Source organism: Astatotilapia calliptera, chromosome 4 (assembly GCF_964374335.1).
Source record: "Astatotilapia calliptera chromosome 4, fAstCal68.1, whole genome shotgun sequence".
NCBI classification, from domain to species: domain Eukaryota; kingdom Metazoa; phylum Chordata; class Actinopteri; order Cichliformes; family Cichlidae; genus Astatotilapia; species Astatotilapia calliptera.
Genome location: NC_137425.1, coordinates 812,790 through 835,000, shown reverse-complemented (window position 1 = coordinate 835,000; position 22,211 = coordinate 812,790). Strand labels below are relative to the sequence as shown.

Genomic DNA, 22,211 nt, shown 5'->3' with positions numbered 1-22,211 from the left:
ACCTGTGGAGACGTGCAAAAAGCTGCTCTGCAAGAACAGGAAGCGTTTGATTGCTGTAAAAGCCAATAAAGCTTTTTCTATTGATCATTGAGAAGGGTGCGAACAATTCTGACACTTTTTGCTCAAATGTATAAAAACGCTGATCATTTTTCCCACAATAATGCTTCTTGTACATCATCTTCTTATCTTTCGGGAGACACTTGTGTCATTTTGTATCAGTTGGGACAAATTACATGAAAAACTATAAATAAAGAGGGAAAAAAACAACTTGCTGGTTGAATAAAAATAACTTTAAGTCAAAATTTGCCGGGAGTATGACTGCAAATAAACCTGACTGACTGCAGGACACGCACAGACACACACACAGACACACACACGCAGCACCCTGCTGTTCTTGCTCTCCTGATGCTGTGCGTGTGTGTGTGTGTGTGTTCTGGGTGTGTCGCTGTGTGATTTGTTTATCCCTGCCACAGACTGCAGGTGTATTTGCATTCAAACTCTGTGTGTGTTTACAGATTACACCGCTTTTGTGTTTGTGTGCGTGCGAGGGTGTCGTACTCTCGTCGGAGCCTCTGAAGGCCTCTCTGGGCTGCAGGCAGGCGTCGATGCGTCTGAAGTGTCTGAACAGAGGGCGCACCTGCTTCTTCCTGCTCTCCTTCTCCTCGTCAGAGCTGCTCGCAGAGCAAACACACGTCCAATAAATCCAAACAACAATTACACAGAAACTGAGAGTAATTCACAGAAAATATAACAAATCGATAAAATAACTTATTACAGTAAATATTTAGCAGAGTATAAAAATGATTAATAAAAAGTGTTTCATTGTTTAAGCTGTGAGAGTGCGATCAATAGAAACGTTAATGATGAATAATAATATGATAACTGTGTGAGTCACGATGGAGCGCCGCAGCAATAAAGAAACCTCGTGAACATCAACATCCAGAAATCAACACATGATAAGCGTGCTGTGTGCAGACTGTACACAGATTACTGCGCTCTGATTGGTCAGGTTTAGGTCACATGGGGCTAGAGACCAGCCTGTAACCCTGCATGAAACTGGCTGCAAACATGGTCACCTAAAAACCCCTGATGGACTCAGACGCCAAAGTTTGTATGGAAGCTTGCACCCGCTGACTACACTGTGTGTGTGTTACTGTGTGTGTGTGTTACTGTGTGTGTGTGTGTGTCTTACGGGCAGTGTAAGATCTCGGTCCATCGCTGCAGTTTCAGGACGTCCTCCACCAGCTCAGGATACTGGGCCAACTCCTGTACGGCACACATGTACAGCTCCTGCACACACACACACACACACACACACACACACACACACACACACACACACACACACTTCAGATCCAGACAGTCCCAGCAGTGATTATGAAGAATAAGTATTCAAATAAAAAACGGATGTTTGTGCATCGACCGCCGTGATGCAGTCTTCACGCTGACAGTGGGAGGAGTCACAGGTGTGGAAACATGCAGGTGGAGATTTGGAGCTTTTTAACATTATTTATTGTTATTATTGTTTTTCCAGAAATTTGGATCCGACCTGCAGGAACCACTCAGGGCTGAGACGGATACTGCATGTGTGTGTCTGCGTGTGTGTGTGTCTGCGTGTGTGTGTGTGTGTGTCTGCGTGTGTGTGTGTGTGTGTGTGTGTGTGTGTCTGCGTGTGTGTGTGCGTGTGTGTGTGTGTGTGTGTGTGTGTGTGTGTGTGTGCGTGTGTGTGTGTGTGTGTGTCTGCGTGTGTGTGTCTGCGTGTGTGTGTGTGTGTGTGTGTGTGTGTGTGTGTGTGTGTGTGTGTCTGTGTGTGTGTGTGTGTGTGTGCGTGTGTGTGTGTGTGTGTGTGTGTGTGTGTGTGTGTGTGTGTGTCTGCGTGTGTGTGTGTGTGTGTGTGTGTGTGCGTGTGTGTGTGTGTGTGTCTGCGTGTGTGTGTGTGTGTGTCTGCGTGTGTGTGTGTGTGTGTGTGTGTGTGTGTGTGTGTGCGTGTGTGCGTGTGTGTGTGTCTGCGTGTGTGTGTGTGTGTCTACGTGTGTGTGTGTCTGCGTGTGTGTGTGTCTGCGTGTGTGTGTGTGTGTGTGTGTGTGTGTGTGTGTCTGCGTGTGTGTGTGTGTGTCTGCGTGCGTGTGTGTCTGTGTGTCTACGTGTGTGTGTGTCTGCGTGTGTGTGTGTCTGCGTGTGTGTGTGTCTGCGTGTGTGTGTGTGTGTGTCTGCGTGTGTGTGTCTGCGTGTGTGTGTGTCTACGTGTGTGTGTCTGTGTGTCTGCATGTGTGTGTCTGCGTGTGTGTAACCTTGGGGAAGCTGTTGCTGCGCTCGCCCTCCTCCTGCAGCAGCTCTCTGTAGGTGTCCAGGTATCGAAACGCCACCGTCAGCACCGCCTGCTTCCTCTCTGCTCCGTCCATCGCTCCCTCCATCTCTCTGTCCCTCTCCTCCCCTCTTCCTCTCCCTCCTCCCTCTCTCCTCCACCCCTCCGCCTCCCCTTTCTTCCCTCCTCCATCTCCCTCCAGGCTGAATCTGGAAAAGTCAAGTTAAGGAGGAAACACATTCGCCTGAAGCTTCGCTCTGAAACCAAATCTCACAGGTGTGATTGTTGCTGTCGTCACAAACAAACAGCTGCCAGCACAAACCCATAATCAGCTGTTTCAGCTTCACAGAGCTGCAGCTTGGAGACGCCGCCATGATGACCCACATATCACCACACGCACACACAAACATCTGCCTCACACAGACTCTTTTTTTCCTCTCCTCCGATTGGCCGATGATGCTGCTTTTTGTTTTTTATCCTCTTTATGAAAACAGAACTACAGTTCCCATGATCCCCTGGGAATGCACGCAGGAAGTGCAGAGCTGAGAAAAGTTAAAAGCAGCTGAGCTGTGAGCGACGCTTGTGGTGAATCATCACGACTGTTCAACGCGGCGAGACTGAAGGCCTGACGAGCGCCATTTCTCTGATCACGGCTCTGTCCACGAAGAAGGCTAAATGTGCCCGGCCCCCCGTCTGATCCCTTCACCCCTTCCTGAACGAGTCCCTGAACGTCTCGTGTTCTTGAACATGGAGCTCTCTCTTCGCCTGTCCTTCCCTTTCTTCTTTCGGCCACACCCCCCTCTGCTCCTCTTCCTCTCAGCTCTTCATCGCTCTCTGTGGCAGATCTGCGGCTGCAGCAGAAATCTGTTTTTCTGCGCTGCGAGTGTCGAGCTGCTGCACCGGTCATTAAACGTGCTCTTTATTCATTTTTGGGTTAGAGGACGAAGAGCTGACGGTGAAGATGAGATGTGAGCGTCCTGCTCAGCTGATCTGAGATCAGTTTCAGGTCTGAGTCTTGTTCCTGTTGGATGCTACAGAGCGCGCTCAGTGGCTGAGGAGATTGAGGTAGTTCAGTCGGTGATGACGGTCTCTTCCTGTGTGTACGCCCACGGGTTTTCAGGACTTCCTGTTCTAAGCGCTGACGTTGACCTGCTGAAGCGTGATTGGTCCGCAGCACTCGACGCTCTGGTGACAGAATCACAGCTGATATCTGTAAAGGCGTCACAGCACGATTCGTCCGTTCCTGGGATCTACAAACTCAAAGGCGTGGTGATAAAACCGCTGAGGTCAGAGGTCATTATGGGTAAAACAATGACATCATGGAGGTTTCATGGAAGTCTGCCAGCCAGGTTTTGTTTTTCCACTGAAGCAGAAAACTTCCCATTCCCGTCACTGGAATGCCAACAACGTGGGAACGCTGCAGAAACGAAACAAAACAACACCGGAGCTGTTCAGACACAAACCTGCAGAACCCGCAGCAGATAACGCTGCGAGGCGACCGCTCGACAGCCAGGCACGCATGCCTGTGAGCGCGTGAAGGATACTGCTGCAGCAGGACCTGCTGGAGCCTGTCCGCCGCCAGGAAGATGGGATGTGTCAACATAAAGTCATCCAGGAGCGTTTCTGCACAGAGACACAAACACACAGAGATTATCTGTACAGACTGTCCCTGAACACAACACAGGCCTGCAGCCAGGAGAGAAGCACGACATCCGCACACACGCTCAGAGGCCCGACCAACGTCACGGGGGCGGGGCTGAGGGAAACGGGTTTGAGGTAGACGCCGTGTGCAGCAATGCTAATCCAGAGGAACTCTCAGGAGTCGCCCCCTGCTGGACGTCAGACAGACCGCAGGTCTGAAGAGAGAGATGTCGTAAGGCAAACGTGGTGTGGATTTTGCATCTAAGTGTATCGTTGAGGTCGACTACCCGTGGTCCTGATATTACTTATTTGTGATCTGCAAGAGGTAAATGAGACTGTGTGCCTTGACATTTGTACTGTAACTATTCGTTATAGTGATAAAATAGCGTGATATGTGATGCTAACTAGCGGCTTGCTAATTAGCGCAGCTTACCGCGTTATGTGCTGTGATGCCATGCTGTATGTTTAGCTCTGTGATTTTCAGTCAAAGCATGCTAATGCTAAATCGTTATGTGATAGCATTTGGTATTGTAGCTCAAGTGTTTAAATATGTTTAGAAGCCGAGGGACGCTCTGAAAGGAGAGAGAGGTTTCTGCCCGGATGGACCCTGCTGTTTTCTCACCCCTGGCTGTTTCCTCGCCCCTGACTGTTTTCTTACCCCTGACTGTCTTCACTACTGGTGAACTAACTGTCCGTTTCTGATTGCCCCACTAACAAACTCATTGGACTCGTGAGTACTAACTGGAACTAAAGTGCACGTATTTTGTTTATGGCTCAGTTTGAGTGAAGCGGCCATCAGTTTTAGGCCTCACCGCACCCGAACTTCGAATCAGGCCTGCAACAAGCACCGTGCTACAGGTGTAGTGTGGACAGGTTAAAGTGTGTGTGTGTGTGTGTGGGCCCACTGTTACACAATCGGTTTAAATTGAGTAAGTGTGTAGTTAATCAAAGTTATTATCAAAGGTTGAAATTCATCCATTTTAAAGGTGTGAGCTGTTGTAACTGAAATAACAGTTGGCACCTAAGAAAGAGGTATTTTGTTTTGATAAATCTTTCATTGAAAACCCACGTAGTCACTTTTACAGTAATTTTGTTTGTTTATTTTAATTCAATTCATTTTATAAGAGTAACTGTTTATTTTATTCATTTCTTTTTGTCTAAATAAATACCCGGTGAGGGATTTAATTTGTGTAAAATACAGTTGTGGTGGTCCTTATTATAGCAAATTAGAGGGTATCAGGTATCATTATTAGTAGCACTACGAACCCAGGCCCAGTCTCATTGTACTATATACTCTAGCTTTACCATAGCTACGTGGGACCTGGGTTACACAAACAAAAACAACGATAAATGATAAAACATAAAGGGAAACACAGCGATGACAACCAGATCTGGAGAGGCGCATATGAAACTCTGCTGCAGAACTCTGATAATAATCATAATGTCATCACGCTCGCTTTGATTTAGTGAGCTGGAGGAAACACAGACGTGGATATTTTTATTATCTGTGACACTCATGTGTGTGTGAAACGGATACATATGAATAAATCTTTATGTCTGGTTTCTGAGCGAGCCGCTCTGAGGCTAACACGTCCTCGTGGCCTACATTTAGCTCGTCTCCAGTCTGCTGCACAGAGATTTCAGCGCACACACACACACACACACACACACACACACACACACACACACACACACACACACACACACACAGAAAAGGAGGGTGTGTGTGTGAGTGTGGAGGTGAAGCAGCTGCTGCAGTTACAGCTGTAATTAAAGCTGCTGAAACAGCCAAAACCTGTGGTCACATCTCCAAAAATACACTGCTGTGTGTGTGACAAGCATGCTGCAGTGGGCGTGGCCTGTGGCGATCCGCCTCTCTGCAGGCGGTTGCCATAGCGACACCACGTTGTCGACAGTGGGAGGATGAAGAGGGAAATGTGAGAGAAGAAAAAAAACGAAACAGGATGAGAGCTTCATGCTTACTACTGATCACTGATCAATAATCCACCGATGATGGAGGTTTGACTGAAGTAATCAGCTGCAGTACTAACAGGAGTACTCCATGTAACACGTCAGCTCAAAATGATACATTCATGTTAAACACTGATCAATAATGTGATTATTGTGTTTGCAACATAATGTCCATTTTTAATTCATTAATTGATTTTTTAAAAATGTGAAATAAGCTTCCAGATGTTTCCAGAGACAAACATCGAGAATAAAACAAGAACTTATTTCAGTGATTCTCAGAGTATCTGAAACATATTTGCATTAAAACATTGATGAAAGTGGGCAAACAGGAAGCACACTGATGGGCAGCCAATCAGAGGAGAGTTTGGTGAAGCGGAGGAGGAGCAAGAACAGCTTGTTTCGGACAGAAGAGGTGAAATTAACACAGAGCTGAACCGAGTTCAGTTTATTCAGTTCCAGTTTGTAACGCCCTGGCCCCGCCTCTATAACAGCTGTATGTCCCAGATTTAAAGGGGGGGGGGGGGGGGGGGGGGTAGGTGGCGCTTATCTTTCATGTCAGCTGACACACACGTAAATGAGTTTTTACACAGTGCCGCACTGAAGCTGAAACCTGTACTCATTACTCTGATTATTCAACGGCGTGGAGCATGTGCAGCGCAGATCACGGGGTAGCAGAGCGATGGCGAGAACACAGAGAGTGTGAACGTGGGAGGAGAGCGAGAGAGAGCAGCCGAACCCAAACGCCCACAGGAGAGAGAGAGAGAGAGGACAGAAATCACAGCGTCGAGGATGAAACGGTGACGGCACGAAAGCGATACGTGTTCGACAAAATGACTGCAGGGGTGCAGCAATGACTGTGCACCATAATCCATCCAACCAACATCCATCCAACATCCAACCAACATCCATCTAACCAACAGCCATCCATCATCCATCCATTCATTCATCCATCCATCATCTATCCAACCAACATACATCCATCCATCTAACCAACATCCACCCAACCAACATCCATCCAACCATCATCCACCCAACCAACATCCATCCAACCAACAGCCATCCATCATCCATCCAACCAATATCCATCCAACATCCATCCATCCATCATCCAACCGACCAACATCCATCCATCATCTATCCAACCAACATACATCCATCCATCTAACCAACATCCACCCAACCAACATCCATCCAACCATCATCCACCCAACCAACATCCATCATCCATCCAACCAATATCCATCCAACATCCATCCATCCATCATCCAACCGACCAACATCCATCCATCATCTATCCAACCAACATACATCCATCCATCTAACCAACATCCACCCAACCAACATCCATCCAACCATCATCCACCCAACCAACATCCATCCAACCAACAGCCATCCATCATCCATCCAACCAATATCCATCCAACATCCATCCATCATCCAACCGACCAACATCCATCCATCATCTATCCAACCAACCAACCAATATCCATCCATCCAACCATCATCCAACCATCATCCATCCATCCATCCATCCATCATCCAACCGACCAACATCCATCCATCATCTATCCAACCAACCAACCAATATCCATCCAATCATCATCCAACCAACATCCATCTAACCAACAGCCATCCATCATCCATCCATCATCTATCCAACCAACATCCAACCAACATCCATCCATTCATCTAACCAACATCCACCCAACCAACATCCATCCAACCATCATCCACCCAACATCCATCCAACCATCATCCATCCATTCATCCATCCATAATCCATCCATTCATCCATCCATAATCCATCCAACCAACAACTATCCAACCAACAGCCATCCATCATCCATCCAACCAACATCCATCCAACCAACATCCATCCATCATCCATCCATAATCCATCCAACCAACAACCATCATCCACCCAACCAACATCCATCCAACCATCATCCACCCAACCAACATCCATCCAACCATCATCCACCCAACCAACATCCATCCAACCAACATCCATCCAACCAGCATCCATCCAACCAACAGCCATCCATCATCCATCCAACCAGCATCCAACCAACATCCATCCAACCAACAGCCATCCATCATCCATCCATCATCTATCCAACCAACATCCAACCAACATCCATCCATTCATCTAACCAACATCCACCCAACCAACATCCATCCAACCATCATCCACCCAACCAACATCCAACCAACCAACATCCATCCATCATCCATCCATTCATCCATCCATAATCCATCCATTCATCCATCCATAATCCATCCAACCAACAACTATCCAACCAGCATCCATCCAACCAACAGCCATCCATCATCCATCCAACCAACATCCATCCAACCAACATCCATCCATCATCCATCCATTCATCCATCCATAATCCATCCATTCATCCATCCATAATCCATCCAACCAACAACCATCATCCACCCAACCAACATCCATCCAACCATCATCCACCCAACCAACATCCATCCAACCAACATCCATCCAACCAGCATCCATCCAACCAACAGCCATCCATCATCCATCCAACCAGCATCCAACCAACATCCATCCAACCAACAGCCATCCATCATCCATCCATCATCCATCCATTCATCTAACCAACATCCACCCAACCAACATCCATCCAACCATCATCCACCCAACCAACATCCATCCAACATCCATCCAACCAACATCCATCCATCCATCCATCCATAATCCATCCATTCATCCATCCATAATCCATCCAACCAACAACTATCCAACCAGCATCCATCCAACCAACATCCATCCATCATCCATCCATTCATCCATCCATAATCCATCCATTCATCCATCCATAATCCATCCAACCAACAACCATCATCCACCCAACCAACATCCATCCAACCATCATCCACCCAACCAACATCCATCCAACCAGCATCCATCCAACCAGCATCCAACCAACATCCATCCAACCAACATCCATCCATCATCCATCCATTCATCCATCCATAATCCATCCAACCAACAACTATCATCCAGCCAACCATCCGTCCATCATCCACCTTCTGCCAATTATCCAACTGCTCTGAGGTTTCTGTCCTCACCTCCTCACACATGTGGAGCAGACGGTGAGAAGCACTTCCTGTTCCTCTGAATCCAGACTGAACTCTGGGACACAGACGGCTCATCTGTGTTGCAGAGTTTTTCTCAGTTTGCATTTCAGATCAAAACCTTTTCAAACATCCAGACCTCCAACTGTGCGAGCAAACTCCATGATGGAGAACAGGCGAGCACGGCACGCATGGTGAGCACAGCATCGCTGATGGCGAGCACAAAACACACACTGCAGCATCATGTTCAGCATCATGCCGTCATGTGAGTTGGTCATTTACACTCCATATGCATACATACAGATGTTTACTGCAGCTGTTTCTGTGCTCCGTTTTATTTTATATGCTTCAGCTTTGGGTCAGAGGTCAGGGGTCCATCCTGTCTGCCTCGCTCTCACTGAGATGAAATTGTGTTTTTTGTGCAGAGAAGTTTGAAGCCTCTAATTTCAGTCTCTTTGTGTTTCTCCCTCCCACCGCCTGGCTCTCACTCTTCCTCTCTCTGCCTCCCACTCCTCTTCTCCAAATGTCTTACTGAGAGCTGGTTGCTATGTGAACAGGTGCTAAAGAGCCTCTTATGTTATCTGCACACACACAAACACGCACACACACTCCTAAAACGAGGAAACCTGCAACTCTGAGGGGTCGAGGAAGACGAGGAGGAGGAAGGTAAAAGCTTCTTTTGCGTTTGTAGAGGAGAAACCAAACTCCTCCCACTCAGAGCTTTTCTTCTGTTTGTGTTTGTATGACTGACTGGCTGCTGCATAATTATTCTTATTACAGACTCTTAGATAACCCAGCAGCTGTGCTCAGCTCCACCAACACGCCACATGATTGTTTCAGGAGGTCATGTGACGCTGCGGGGTTTTCCTTTCTGTCAGATAAACCTTTCGGTTTCTGTGCAGGTGAAAGAGCCAAAACACACCTGAGCCTCCTCTGTGCCCATCAGCTCTCCTCCTGCTGCTCATCAAACCACCAGGCCCATATGGAGTCACACCACTGATCCCAGTACAACAAAGCTAATACGTGATGTCAGTCGACGTCTGCCAACACGGATTCTTCAGTCATCTGCAGGCAGAGCCTTCAGACGCACAGCTGAGCGTCTCTGCCTCTGAGCACCGGATTCTAATCAAACCATCAAATATGTTTGTTTCAGGCTTTGCTGAGCAGGTTTGTGTACAACAGCCCGTCCCTGTCCACGGGCTCATTCCTGACAAAACAGAAGACAACGACACGGAGCCTGAGAACATCCGAAGCATGTAAATATGTTCTGGCTGTAGCCCAGAATAAAACTACGAGGCTTTAAAGTTTCTGTTTTGGGCTCAGCTGCCAATAAAACCGCTGAAAAGTCCACCACACACACACAGATACACACACACACACACACACACAGTGACCAAACTTTGTATTTGTGGGGACGCTGTAGGAAGCATGTGTCCACAGGAGCGTGACGCTAACCTGAGCCTCAGACGGGCCGACAGCAACAAGTCAGGACGGCAGCCGAGGTCCTCGCTTTGTACAAAGTCCTCACAAAGAGACAAAGAGAGGCGTGAACGCACAAAATGCAACGAAAATGAAGCTCGCTCGAAATTGGTGTTTACATTCTTCGTCTGAGAGTAACACGCCTGAATACCTGCCCCAACAGGCGTGTGTGTGTCTGTGTGTGTGTCTCTGTGTGTGTGTCTGTGTGTGTGTCTCTGTGTGTGTGTCTCTGTGTGTGTCTCTGTGTGTGTCTGTGTGTGTGTCTGTGTGTGCGTGTGTCTGTGTGTGTTTGTGTGTGCGTGTGTCTGTGTGTGTTTGTGTCTGTGTGTGTCTGTGTGTGCGTGTGTCTGTGTGTGTGTCTGTCTGTGTGTGTGTCTGTCTGTGTGTGTCTGTGTGTGTCTGTGTGTGTGTGTGTCTGTGTGTGTCTGTGTCTGTCTGTGTCTGTGTGTGTGTCTGTCTGTGTGTGTCTGTGTCTGTGTGTGTCTGTGTCTGTGTGTGTCTGTGTGTGTGTGTCTGTGTGTGTGTGTGTCTGTGTGTGTGTGTGTGTGTCTGTGTCTGTCTGTGTGTGTGTGTCTGTCTGTGTGTGTGTGTGTGTGTGTGTGTGTGTCTGTGTGTGTCTGTGTGTGTGTGTCTGTGTGTGTCTGTCTGTGTGTCTGTGTGTGTGTGTGTGTCTGTCTGTGTGTGTCTGTGTGTGTGTCTGTGTGTGTGTCTGTCTGTGTGTGTGTCTGTGTGTGTTTGTCTGTGTGTGTCTGTGTGTGTCTGTGTGAGTGTGTGTGTGTCTGTGTGTGTGTGTGTGTGTGTGTGTGTGTGTTCCTCTTTCGTGAAACTTGTCATCTTTCTGTGTTACCTGTGAGCCAGATGTTTACACACACCCACACTATGATAATATTATGGGGTAGCAGACGCATGTCTCCATAGCGACCGCTGGCTCATGCTTTCCCACAGCTTTATTTAAAAACGGTGAAGCTGACGAGTTTTCTGCTTTTATGTTTCAAGTGCGATGATGCGGCACCCTCAGGGGGCGGAGTCTCACCTGTAAACAACGCAGCAGCAGCTTATAGCTCTTTGTGATCTCCGATCACTCCCTGCTGATGCTTTATATATGAAAAGCTTAGCTTCCTGTCTGACAGACGCCAGGTGGTCAGACTGGGCAGCATCACCTCATCCCCCATCACACTGAACACTGGTGCTCCACAGGGGTGTGTACTGAGCCCTCTCCTGTACTCACTCTACACCTACGACTGCACAGCCACTAACAGCTCCAACATCATTGTGAAGTTTGCGGACGACACTACAGTGGTGGGTCTTATCACCAACGGTGATGAGACGGCTTACAGGGAGGAGGTCAGCGCCCTGACCCACTGGTGTCAAGACAACCATCTCACCCTCAACGTCGCAAAGACAAAGGAGTTGATAGTGGACTTCCGGAGGTGCAGAGAAGTACACACCCCCATCACCATCAACGGCGCTGCTGTGGAGAGAGTGAGCAGCTTCCGGTTCCTTGGTGTACATCTGGCTGAGGATCTTACGTGGTCAGTACACACAAACAAAACAGTGAAGAAGGCGCAGCAGCGCCTCTTCTTTCTCAGGAGACTGAAAAGATTCGGCATGAGCCCCCGCATCCTCAGGACCTTCTATCACTGTGCCATTGAGAGCATCCTCACTGGATAAATCACCACCTGGTATGGCAACAGCACCGCCTACAACTGCAAAGCTCTCCAGCGAGTAGTGCGGTGCTCTGAACGGATAATTGGAGGTGAGCTTCCCTCCCTCCAAGACATCTACAGGAAGCGCTGCCTGAGGAAAGCGGGGAGGATCATCAAGGACTCCAGTCACCCCAGCCATAAACTGTTCAGACTGCTTCCATCAGGAAGGAGGTTCTGCAGCATCCGGTCCCGTACCAGCAGACTGAGAGACAGCTTCTTCCATCAGGCCATCAGACTGCTGAACACGTCATAGACACCTCAGCTTCACTACTGGAACTTCAACATTATGCACTCCATACTGTACAGTAATGCCACTGTTTTGCACATATTCAACTCTGTATATTTTATTTTATTTATTTTATATATTCTATTCATTGTTTACTCTATTTAATTTGTAAAATATGTGTACACACACACACACACACACACACACACACACACACACACACACACACACGTAGAAAAATATTTAGTATACACATCCAGAAATGCATATACTATTATATATTGTACATATATTTATTAGTTTCAGATGTAGCCATTCTTGTATTTTGCTTGTTTACATTATTGTATTTTGCACAACTCTGTTGCTTGTGAAGCTCGCACACAAGAATTTCACTCACATGTGCTGTACCAATGTACCTGCACATGTGATGTGACAATAAAAGTGATTTGATTTGAAAAAAAACAATGAGTGCTTAAAGCCCCAGGAGCCAATCACAGCACGTGATGTCATTAATGAGAGGCACGTACGCGGCAGGTACGCACAGGTAAGTGTTTTTTCATAGCTTCCCAGCGACACACACGTTAGTCCGTCAGTCATCGCTGTGGGTGTGAAGAAAGGCTGAACCAGGATTATCTAGACCAGCGTCACAGCCCCAGTCTGCACACACACACATTCATGTTTACATCACTTCAGGGGACGCTGACCTGTGATCATTTTACGGGGGCCTGAGGCCACCAACAGTCTTCATAAAAATCACAGGCTCCAAATCCTGCGACTGTAAAGCCGAGGACAAAATAATCCAGACATGGAAACAGGAATTAAACGGCGAACGCAACAGGCAAAGCTGAAAGTATTCAACAACAGCGGAGACACGCAGCATGAACCAGGGCCAAAGCACAGAGGGAGTGCTGAGGGAACTACAACAGATAAACGGATTTAGAAACACCGCTCGGGGAACAAAGTTGTTCTGTACCTGCAGCAGGTGCCGGGCTCGATCTGTTGCTCGTACACAACAGGAAGTGACGTCACTGTTATTGCTCACCTCTATGCTTACACCGTCCCCCGCCTCGTGACCGGCACGCTGGCATCATGGTACTGCATACATCTTTTAAGTGTGCTTTATAAATAAAGTTTATTATTTTATATACAGTCTGTGGTCCAACATAACTGACCTGAAGTCAGTTTGAGTTTTTCTGTCTGTTTGAAGCAGCCCTGTGGGGGACCACGCCCCCGTCAGCCTCTCTGACTGGTCACAGTCATTGGTCAGTGATCAGAGGTGCGAGCGCTTCATGGTTAAACTTTCTCACAGGGTCGCCCTCCAACGTTAAACACGAGCAGCGCCTCCATCCATCCCCATCAAACACACGAGTGTGCTGTGGGAGGAGACAGACAAGGATTATTATGAAGATCATGCAAAGCCACTCTGCTGCACTTCAGCAGTAAAGTCAGTCCGCTTTAGCAGAGCGTTCAAAAATCCCAGTGTTCATGAAGGAAACCCCAGCTTTCCCATAAACAGGTCACATGAGCAGAGTGAAGGAATCTGAAATCCAGATTTTTGTTTCTCAATCAACGGTTTTGGCAACACGTCAAAGTGTGTGACGTCTGAAACATGCAGGTGTGCGTGTGTGTTACGAGCAGGTAAAACCAGAAAGGTGAGCACGCATCGCGGCGCAAAACACAACGAACACCGTCTCAAACCAGCCGAACTTCCTGAGCGAGTGTGTGTGTGTGTGTGTGTGTGTGTGTGTGTGTGTGCGAGCAGTGAAGGCTGGATGTGGGTCAGGCTGACGGGCTGAAGCTCTGCAGTGTTAAATATGAAGCAGTGATTTCCAGCTGCAGACTCGTCGCTCCGCTGCAGCTCTCCTGCCCGACACCCTCTGACCTCTGACCTCTGAGCTCAGCACAGGACTCAGTTAACGCCACAGACATTCTGAAGCTTCGCTTTAATAAGGATCCATAAACTGTTCACAGCCTGAGAAAAAACATCTTCATCTTTGCTTCTAATGATTTTGTCAGCGTTTTGTTAAATTACACTCAGACCTGCTGGGTTTGTAGTTTGTAAATGACTGCCTCTCCATATTTGTAGTCCTGCAGAGCGACCAGAAACACAGTGACAGGAGTTGAATCCTGCAGAGCTGCGACGCTCCTGAGGGCAAGCCCAGCTTTCATTCCTCATCTCAGAGAGAAACGCAGCCGCCTCGCGTCTCTGCTCCGACACAAACCCGCCGCATTAAACCTGCGTCCACAGACGGGCCGCTAATCTGCTGGGACAACAAACAGCTGCTAATCACAGACCTTTGGAGCGCTGCGTGCATCCATCACAGCAAATGCTGCTCCACTCAGCCGCTGGGTCTCACACACACACACACACTGTGCCACACAGACCCACCTGCAGGGAACAAAACCCTGAATTAGATCCAGAATTTTCTGTAATTCTGCAAAAAATCTTTGAAATCTTCCACAAAGCAGACGTTGGTTCAGATTAAGGTGAGCGTGTGAACACACACAGCAGGGCACGTTGTTAAGAAGAAGAAGAAGAAGAATCTCGTCTCGGAAAGCGCTATATAAATGCAATCATTATTATTATTATTAATACGGTTTCACGTGGTGATGGACACAAGCGCTCACAGCGCCTCAGAAGCGTGTCCTCGTCCCCGTCTGTCTCTCTCACGTGTTTTAAATCAGGCTGCAGAAAATTCGTTTGATCGTCGGGCGTCGGCGCCTGTTTGCTTCACGGACGCAGTTTCTCACAAACACCTGAAACTCTGACACGCAGCTTTAGTGTGTGTGCAATGTATTGTGGGCCATTGCTCCTCTGTCCCAAACGCGTTCAAAGACAGGAAGTGTTAAGCGTCCCGTCTGACACGACGACCCCGACCGCAGGAAGTGGCATCCTGCCTGCTCACACTCAGCGGTTCCCCCTCAGACACGCCCCTGCAGCAGGACAGCGAGGGACGCCAATCTGTGAGATTATTTCAGTTTGATCCTCTAACAGCTGATAACAGGAAGTGGAGCTTTTCACAATAAAGCATCACTGCCCAGACTCAGATTCAATCTGCTTTCAGCCTGAGACACGTCGCATTTACCAAACTCGTCGCGTGCGGATGCAGAGCATTATTTTGCAGAGCCGTGTAACTGAAACTGAGCTGTGATTAAAACGTGTGAAGGTCTTCATGTCCTCAGCAGCTCTGATGTCTTCACTCGTGTGAACAAATGACTCGTTTGAGGAAAATGGAGCTCACAGCTCAAACTGTGAAGAGCTTATTACACTGCAAGAACTCAAAATCTTACCAAGTATATTTGTTTTATTTCTAGCTGAAATTATCTCATTACACTTAAAATAAGACTAAACCAGCTACAAAGCATCAGTAAGATAAAGGAACTTGTTTCAAGACAGTGAATCTTGAAACTAGAGAAAAACTAGAGAATTTTCACTTGTTTCATTGGCAGATTTTTTCACTTAATACAAGATATTTCGCCTTGAAACAAGTGAAAATTCTCTAGTTTTTCTCTAGTTTCTGCAGAGTAACGCCGGGCGCTTACATAACGCACGGAGCGAGCCGACCATCCGGATCCTCCGAGCAGCAGGAAGCTACAGACACGTCTGTTCTTTGGCCTTTATTATAGAAACAGAACATAATAAAGACGTCGCTCAGTGATCGCTTCAGTGTTGCTGAGCAGAAGCTGCACAGCATGAAACATCAAAGCTTTACTCATCAGGACACGTTCAGCTTTATTTTCTGTGTTTCGAAAATTACAAAATGACACGAAATAAAGTTTTTTACTCAATATTTGAATTCTGGTTGTTTTTATTTTAATGATTTTTCTGGATTTTTCTTAATTACAATTTTAAAACATTTCATGTCTTATTGCAGATTTTTAAATTGTTACAATGTTTAAGTGCATTTGATATTTTTATGAAATTTTTGAATCCTTTTTATTTTCTAATCTGTGAAAAAGCAGAAATGCAGCAGAAAACAGCACACACACACACACACACACACACACACACAAACACACACACACAAACACACACACGAAGGCAAACATTCCTGCAGGAACACATACGCATGCCTGCACACCCACTTCAGCTGTAATAAGCAGGCTGCGTTTCTGAAAGAGGACGGCAGTGATTATGTAACCGCTGGAGCTGAACACACACACACACACACACACTCACACACTCACACACTCACACACACACACACACACACACTCACACACACACACACACACACACTCACACACACACACACACTCACACACTCACACCCCGCGCTGAGGCTGCGGTCTGTGTGATATGAGCTGTAAAAATGAAAATCCTCCTGCAGGAAGCCGACTCGGCCTGATCTCCATCCTACAGCAGATTTTCTCTCTCAGGGTTTCTGCAGTCTCTCGCCGCTGCAGCGCTCTTTTCTCCGGAAGACCAGAGGCTTCGAAAGCGACACGTTTACATCACACACACACACACACACACACACACACACAGTATAAAACAGGTCGTGGTACAAACAGAGGCCTGCACTGACGGAACTCTGGTGCCGTTCGTTTGGTCAGATGTGAACGTGGACGTCTGACCAATCAGCACACTGAGCGTGCTCACTGACGGCACGGTCGCAGTGGCCTGTGGGCGCGAGCGTGCCGTCCGCCTGCCGACCTGCTGCTCCACACTTCCATCACTCACAGAGACTTTCAGTACCTTAGAGATCCAGAACTGGACCTTCAGACTTCCTGGGGTCACACGTGAGCCGGGCTCGTGAATCTCACTTCTTACCTTTGCAGTGTCCGAAGCGTTTTCCCACCACGCTGTCCAGCACGGCGAGCGTCAGGTTTTCCGGGGTATCGGCATGAACAGGTGTCCCCCCTCCTCCTCCTCCTCCCCCATCCGTGATGAGGCTCGCCTCAGAGCTCTGCTCGTCACTGGACAGAGACGGGCTGCGGACGTCTCCTCCTCCAGAACCAGAACCGGACCCCGAACCAGAGCCGGAGCCATTAGCACTGCTGGGGGCCGTCACTACACCGGTCCCTGTGGCTGAGGGCCAGGAGGGCGGGTCCTCACTGTCAGGGCTGTGGGGGGGTCAAAGGTCAAACGTCAGAGTTTGTCTCTGCTGCAGATTTATTGAAGAGTGTGTGTGGTGGTTTCGTTCTGGGGTTGAATCTGAATGTCTTATTTAATCAGAGTCGTCACTGAGTCGATAAAGTTGACGAGACCTCTGAGGACGTCAGCTTTGCATGATTCAAAACAATCCTCATTCACCCTAAACCGGCCCTCAGCTCATCGCCGGCTGAAACAAGCCGTTTTAGCTCCTGTCTCTTTAAGACCCGCCTCTTTGAAAGCTCATTGTGTTCTGATTGGCTGGTATCTTGAGAAGGCGCTGTATTAACTATTACGTTTCCAGTAATGAGCTCAGTGTGTGAACAGTAATCACTGGGAGCTCAGACTGCTGGAAACACTCTATCAGTTTTATACACTGAACACCTGAATGATGTCATAGAAAGGATAGAAGCCCCACCCACCTAATCAGAAGAAGTTTACCTTGATGAGAAGGTAAAACAGCTTGCTTCACACAGAGGATGAAGTGAGGAGCTGCACTGAGGCTCAGATACAGAAGGATTATTATAAACTATGGATCATGCAAAGCCAGGAACAAGTCCAAGAGTAAAACACGGAGCTGACGAGGAGCAGGACAGATCGTCCATCACATCAACATCAGCGTGGCAGCATAGAGCCAGAGTCAGCTGTTACTGACGGCTAAACCAACGAATGTCAGTCTTTCACTCACTTCTCTCCTGATGTCAGTGATCTTTTTGCTGTTCCTGCTGTGAATCAGTCTGATGTAAACTAAAGTCTGAATCAAGGAATTTATGTTTTTCAGAAAAACTGAAACAACGAGCACAAAGAGTTTCACACAGAATTAATACTCAGACAGAGTCCTCTTCACACTGAGGTCAATTATGGAGTTCCACAGCTCTACACACCCAGCTCTATCTGTCTATGAAGCCAGATAACACACACCAATGAGTTAAACTGCAGGAATGTCTTAAAGACATAAAGACCTGGATGGCCGCTAACTTTCTGCTTCTTAATTCAGATCAAACTGAGGTTATTGTACTCGGCCCTGAAAAGCTTAGAAATATGGTATCTAAGCAGATTCTTACTCTGGATGGCATTACCTTGGCCTCCAGTAACGCTGTGAGGAACCTTGGAGTCATTTTTGACCAGGACATGTCCTTCAACGCACATATTAAACAAATATGTAAGACTGCGTTCTTCCATTTGTGCAACATCTCTAAAGTTAGAAATATCCTGTCTCAGAGTGACGCTGAAAAACTAGTTCATGCATTTATTACTTCCAGGCTGGACGACTGTAATTCATTATTATCAGGAAGTCCTAAAAACTCCCTGAAAAGCCTTCAGCTGATCCACAGCAGATGGCCCCGCCCCTCCTTGAGCCTGTTGGAGGTTTCTTCCTGTTAAAAGGGAGTTTTTCCTTCCCATTGTCGCCAGCTGCGGCTCACAGTATAAATAAATCCAGCTCACAGGAGTTAACAACACAACAGCAGGCTTGTATTTAAAGGTAAACCGTGTGAGTATGTCACAGGTGTCGGAAACACGCAGGTAACATTCAGGTAACGCGGGTCTGACTGTAACCCAGCGTTACCGGCTTACATAAGCTGTCTGCGATCACGTGACTGAATCACGGGTTCACCTGCAGACGGGGAGTCCCGGGACCCCTTTAAGGACCGCGGTCCACCTGCTGCTCATCCCCCACGAACCCGCTCTGTCTCACCTGAACACCTCGCGAGCCTGGCCGCTCTCCGGTGACGTCTCCCTGAAGAACGGGACGACCCGGGACAGGCTGGCCCTGCGGCGGGACGCCCCGGTGCCGCCGGCTTTATCTGCCACCCCGCCGACGAAGCCCCCAGCCCGGGTCAGCGCCGTGGTCTGCTTCTTCAGGAACTTCTCCAGAGGTTTCATCCCCGCAGGCATGGTGGGAGTCTGGGCGGAGGAGGCGGCGGTACTCGGTGGGTGGATGCGATGGGAGGGGGCGGCTGCTACATCACCGGCCCCGCGGGTCGGGGCGGGCAGGTGAGCGCGGACCGTCCGAGGCTCTGCGGGCTGCTGCGGACGCCAGCCGGCTCTACCCCATCGGCGGAGGCGGAGGTGCTCCTCCGTGCTCCTCTCCTGCTTTCACACCGACTCTTCCGTGGCAACGGCCCCGGCTTCTGCTGCACCGTCCCCGGCCTCTCCGCTCGGGCTTCGGCCTCGGTCCGCTCCTCCTCTTGCTCCTCACCTGAGCACGCGCCCGGCGCTGCGTTCCGGTGCTGTGGGTTTTCTGGGCAGCGGTGCTGGTTCGGTTTGGTTTCCAGGTCCGATGCTGCGGAAGCTCCGACGGTCCGCGAGACTGTGCGCGAGCTCTCTCTTACTCTCTCCCTGCCTCTCTCTCCCTCTCTCTCCTCCCCTTCTGCTAAATTAAAGCGATGAGAAGTGAGTGTGAACGTGCACGCTCCCCCGGCCCTCCCCGCGCTCATCTGCTGCAGTTGCGCGCTCCCGCGGCACTGGCAGGGCGGGCACGCGCAGACACATTTACTTGCAGTGGTGTAAAATTGATGGATATGGAAATATCCCCGACGACAGGAGCGCTCGTTTCAGCCGGAAGTACCGCGAGACTTCAGCTCCAGATCACGTTACTCTTATCCACCTGCACGCGCGCGCACACACACCTTTAGCACAACCACCATCAAAGACCAGCCAGGACTTTTCACAGAGGTCAGAGGTCACCTGGATTTAGCGTCACACCAACATTATTGACTCTCTGTGAGGTCACCTGACCGTTTATTGATCTGTGTGCTGGAACATGATCGCAACAATCAGCCACACAGCAAACTGTAACCCGACACACACACACCCCTGCTCCTCCTCCTGCAGGAGCAGCCAGCAGCATGTTGCTGTAACCTGACACCACCGCACCACCTGAGACCACACCTCCATCACCTGAGACCACACCTCCACCACAGACACAAATCATGAGCATAAAACCAAAGAAATGATGATGATTATAACGGCAAGCATCAGCTTTCCTCACATACGCCTGTTTCAGCGGGAACACGTCTGGATGACCTCACCTGTGCATGACAGCGTGTTCTCAGCTCACCTGAAGCTCGGACTCTGACGGCACGACTCACACTAACACACATTCCAGTTGTTCTCACGCGTGTCTGTGTACAGGCTCAATGATCGGGGCGAGATCACCAATCCCCGAGGGGAGCAGGCTGAGGAGCACACCTGATTGGACAGGATCCCAGCTGTCCTTTGACCTTTGACCCCCACAGCCAAGAGTCCAGACTGCAGCCCACGGGACTTATTCAGGAGCAGTTTTGAGACTTAGACTTAGAGTTTTATTGTAATTGTCTTGCACAGCGAAATCGGGCAGCTGGACCACAAAGTGCAAAAGTAAAGAGGGGAAAATAATATACAATGAAAAAAATGATAATAAGCAATACACATGTATGAGTGAACTATGTGCATGGTGTTTGCGTTTGTACTGCTCGTTACACATTTTAACAGCCGGACGGCTTTTTGAACTTTGACATGAGCAGAGATTTTGACTGTAACCCGTTAATGTTGAGCCCGCCTTCAGTATGAGTGACACCGTGTGTGTGTGTGTGTGTGTGTCCTCTGCCCCGTGCTGTTAACGCTGCGTTATTTTTCTCTGAAGCAGCTTTTTACCAAATAATCTTCATCACTTTTCTAATATTTGAACCCAGTGTTTCTGTTACAGTGAGGCTGGAGGACGAGCTTTATTACGCAGGTACGCTGTGACCTGTGTGTGTGTTCATGTTTGACCGAACATGGCGCGTGTCACTCCTGGGGCTCACGTTTGCACATGCTCAGTGGTCTCTGGTTGCACACAGACAGTTCAGGTATTCTGAGGTCAAACAGGTGAAGTCCTGACAAATCTCTGAAATCATCATCATCTGTGCTGCACACAGACGAAGCTGTCTAAGCTTGAGATCTGGAGCTGACACAGTGTTAATATCCTCCTGCTGCTGCAACACCGGAGCAGTTTAAACAAAAAGTCAGGAGCAAAAAGCTTCGGCCAGTAAAACCAGACGAATGAAGAAATGCTGAAAAAGAATCAAACCAACAGGGAAGAAATAAATCCTGCACAAAGAAAAAACTCAAGTATCCAAGATAAAGTAAAAATATGAGAATAAGAAGAAAATCACAGAAAGCTGACAAAGATTAAAAAAATATTTTAACAGAAAGGAGAGAAAAATGAAACGTGAAAGTAAAAATCATGTAAAGACACTCGCTGCTAACATCACAGATCGGGAGCCAATTAGAAGGCAGGAAGCTCCTCCTGTTCAGAAGTCCTTACATCATCATCTACATTCAGCTGTCAGTCACAGTGTCAATGAGCCCCTCACCATGGTTACGGCAGTGTGTGTGACCACGGCAACAAAGATACTGCCGTTTGTTTTTTCTTCTTCTTTTCATCAGCTTCATTTACCTGCTGCTGAATATTCATGAGGAGGAGCCACTGCCTGCGAGCTGATTGGCTACCAGCAGCTGCCAATCACACATTTATATAAGCGCTGCAGCCCGCCCCCTGCAGGTCATAAATATTCATATTAACGGCCAGAAAAACAGAAGTGTGTGTGTGTGTGTGTGCGTGTGCGTGTGTGTGTGTGTGTGTGTGTGTGTGTGTGTGTGCGTGTGTGTGTGTGTGTGTGTGTGTGTGTGTGCGTGTGTGTGCGTGTGTGTGTGTGTGTGCGT

The 22,211-nt window shown here is 48.3% G+C and overlaps 1 protein-coding gene across 3 annotated transcripts in view; it reads right to left on the bottom strand.

Annotated features, from left to right (window-relative positions):
• The window catches only part of rapgefl1 (Rap guanine nucleotide exchange factor (GEF)-like 1), a 36,588-nt gene extending 15,941 nt beyond the window's left edge, over window positions 1–20,647 (bottom strand). The window contains exons 1-6 of one of the 3 annotated variants that reach the window (XM_080300009.1): window positions 20,558–20,647; window positions 17,205–17,497; window positions 3,850–3,928; window positions 2,292–2,514; window positions 1,193–1,290; window positions 559–671 (exon numbers count right to left, since the gene is read on the bottom strand). In XM_080300009.1, coding sequence (XP_080156135.1) covers window positions 559–671; window positions 1,193–1,290; window positions 2,292–2,514; window positions 3,850–3,928; window positions 17,205–17,497; window positions 20,558–20,565 — 814 coding nt within the window. In that variant the 5' untranslated portion in view covers window positions 20,566–20,647. Of the gene's footprint in view, window positions 1–558; window positions 672–1,192; window positions 1,291–2,291; window positions 2,515–3,849; window positions 3,929–17,204; window positions 17,498–19,221; window positions 19,618–20,557 lie in introns of those variants that run through there. The other 2 variants (XM_026163836.2, XM_080300008.1) reach the window with 2 other exon arrangements.
• Window positions 20,648–22,211: the final 1,564 nt, after the last annotated feature.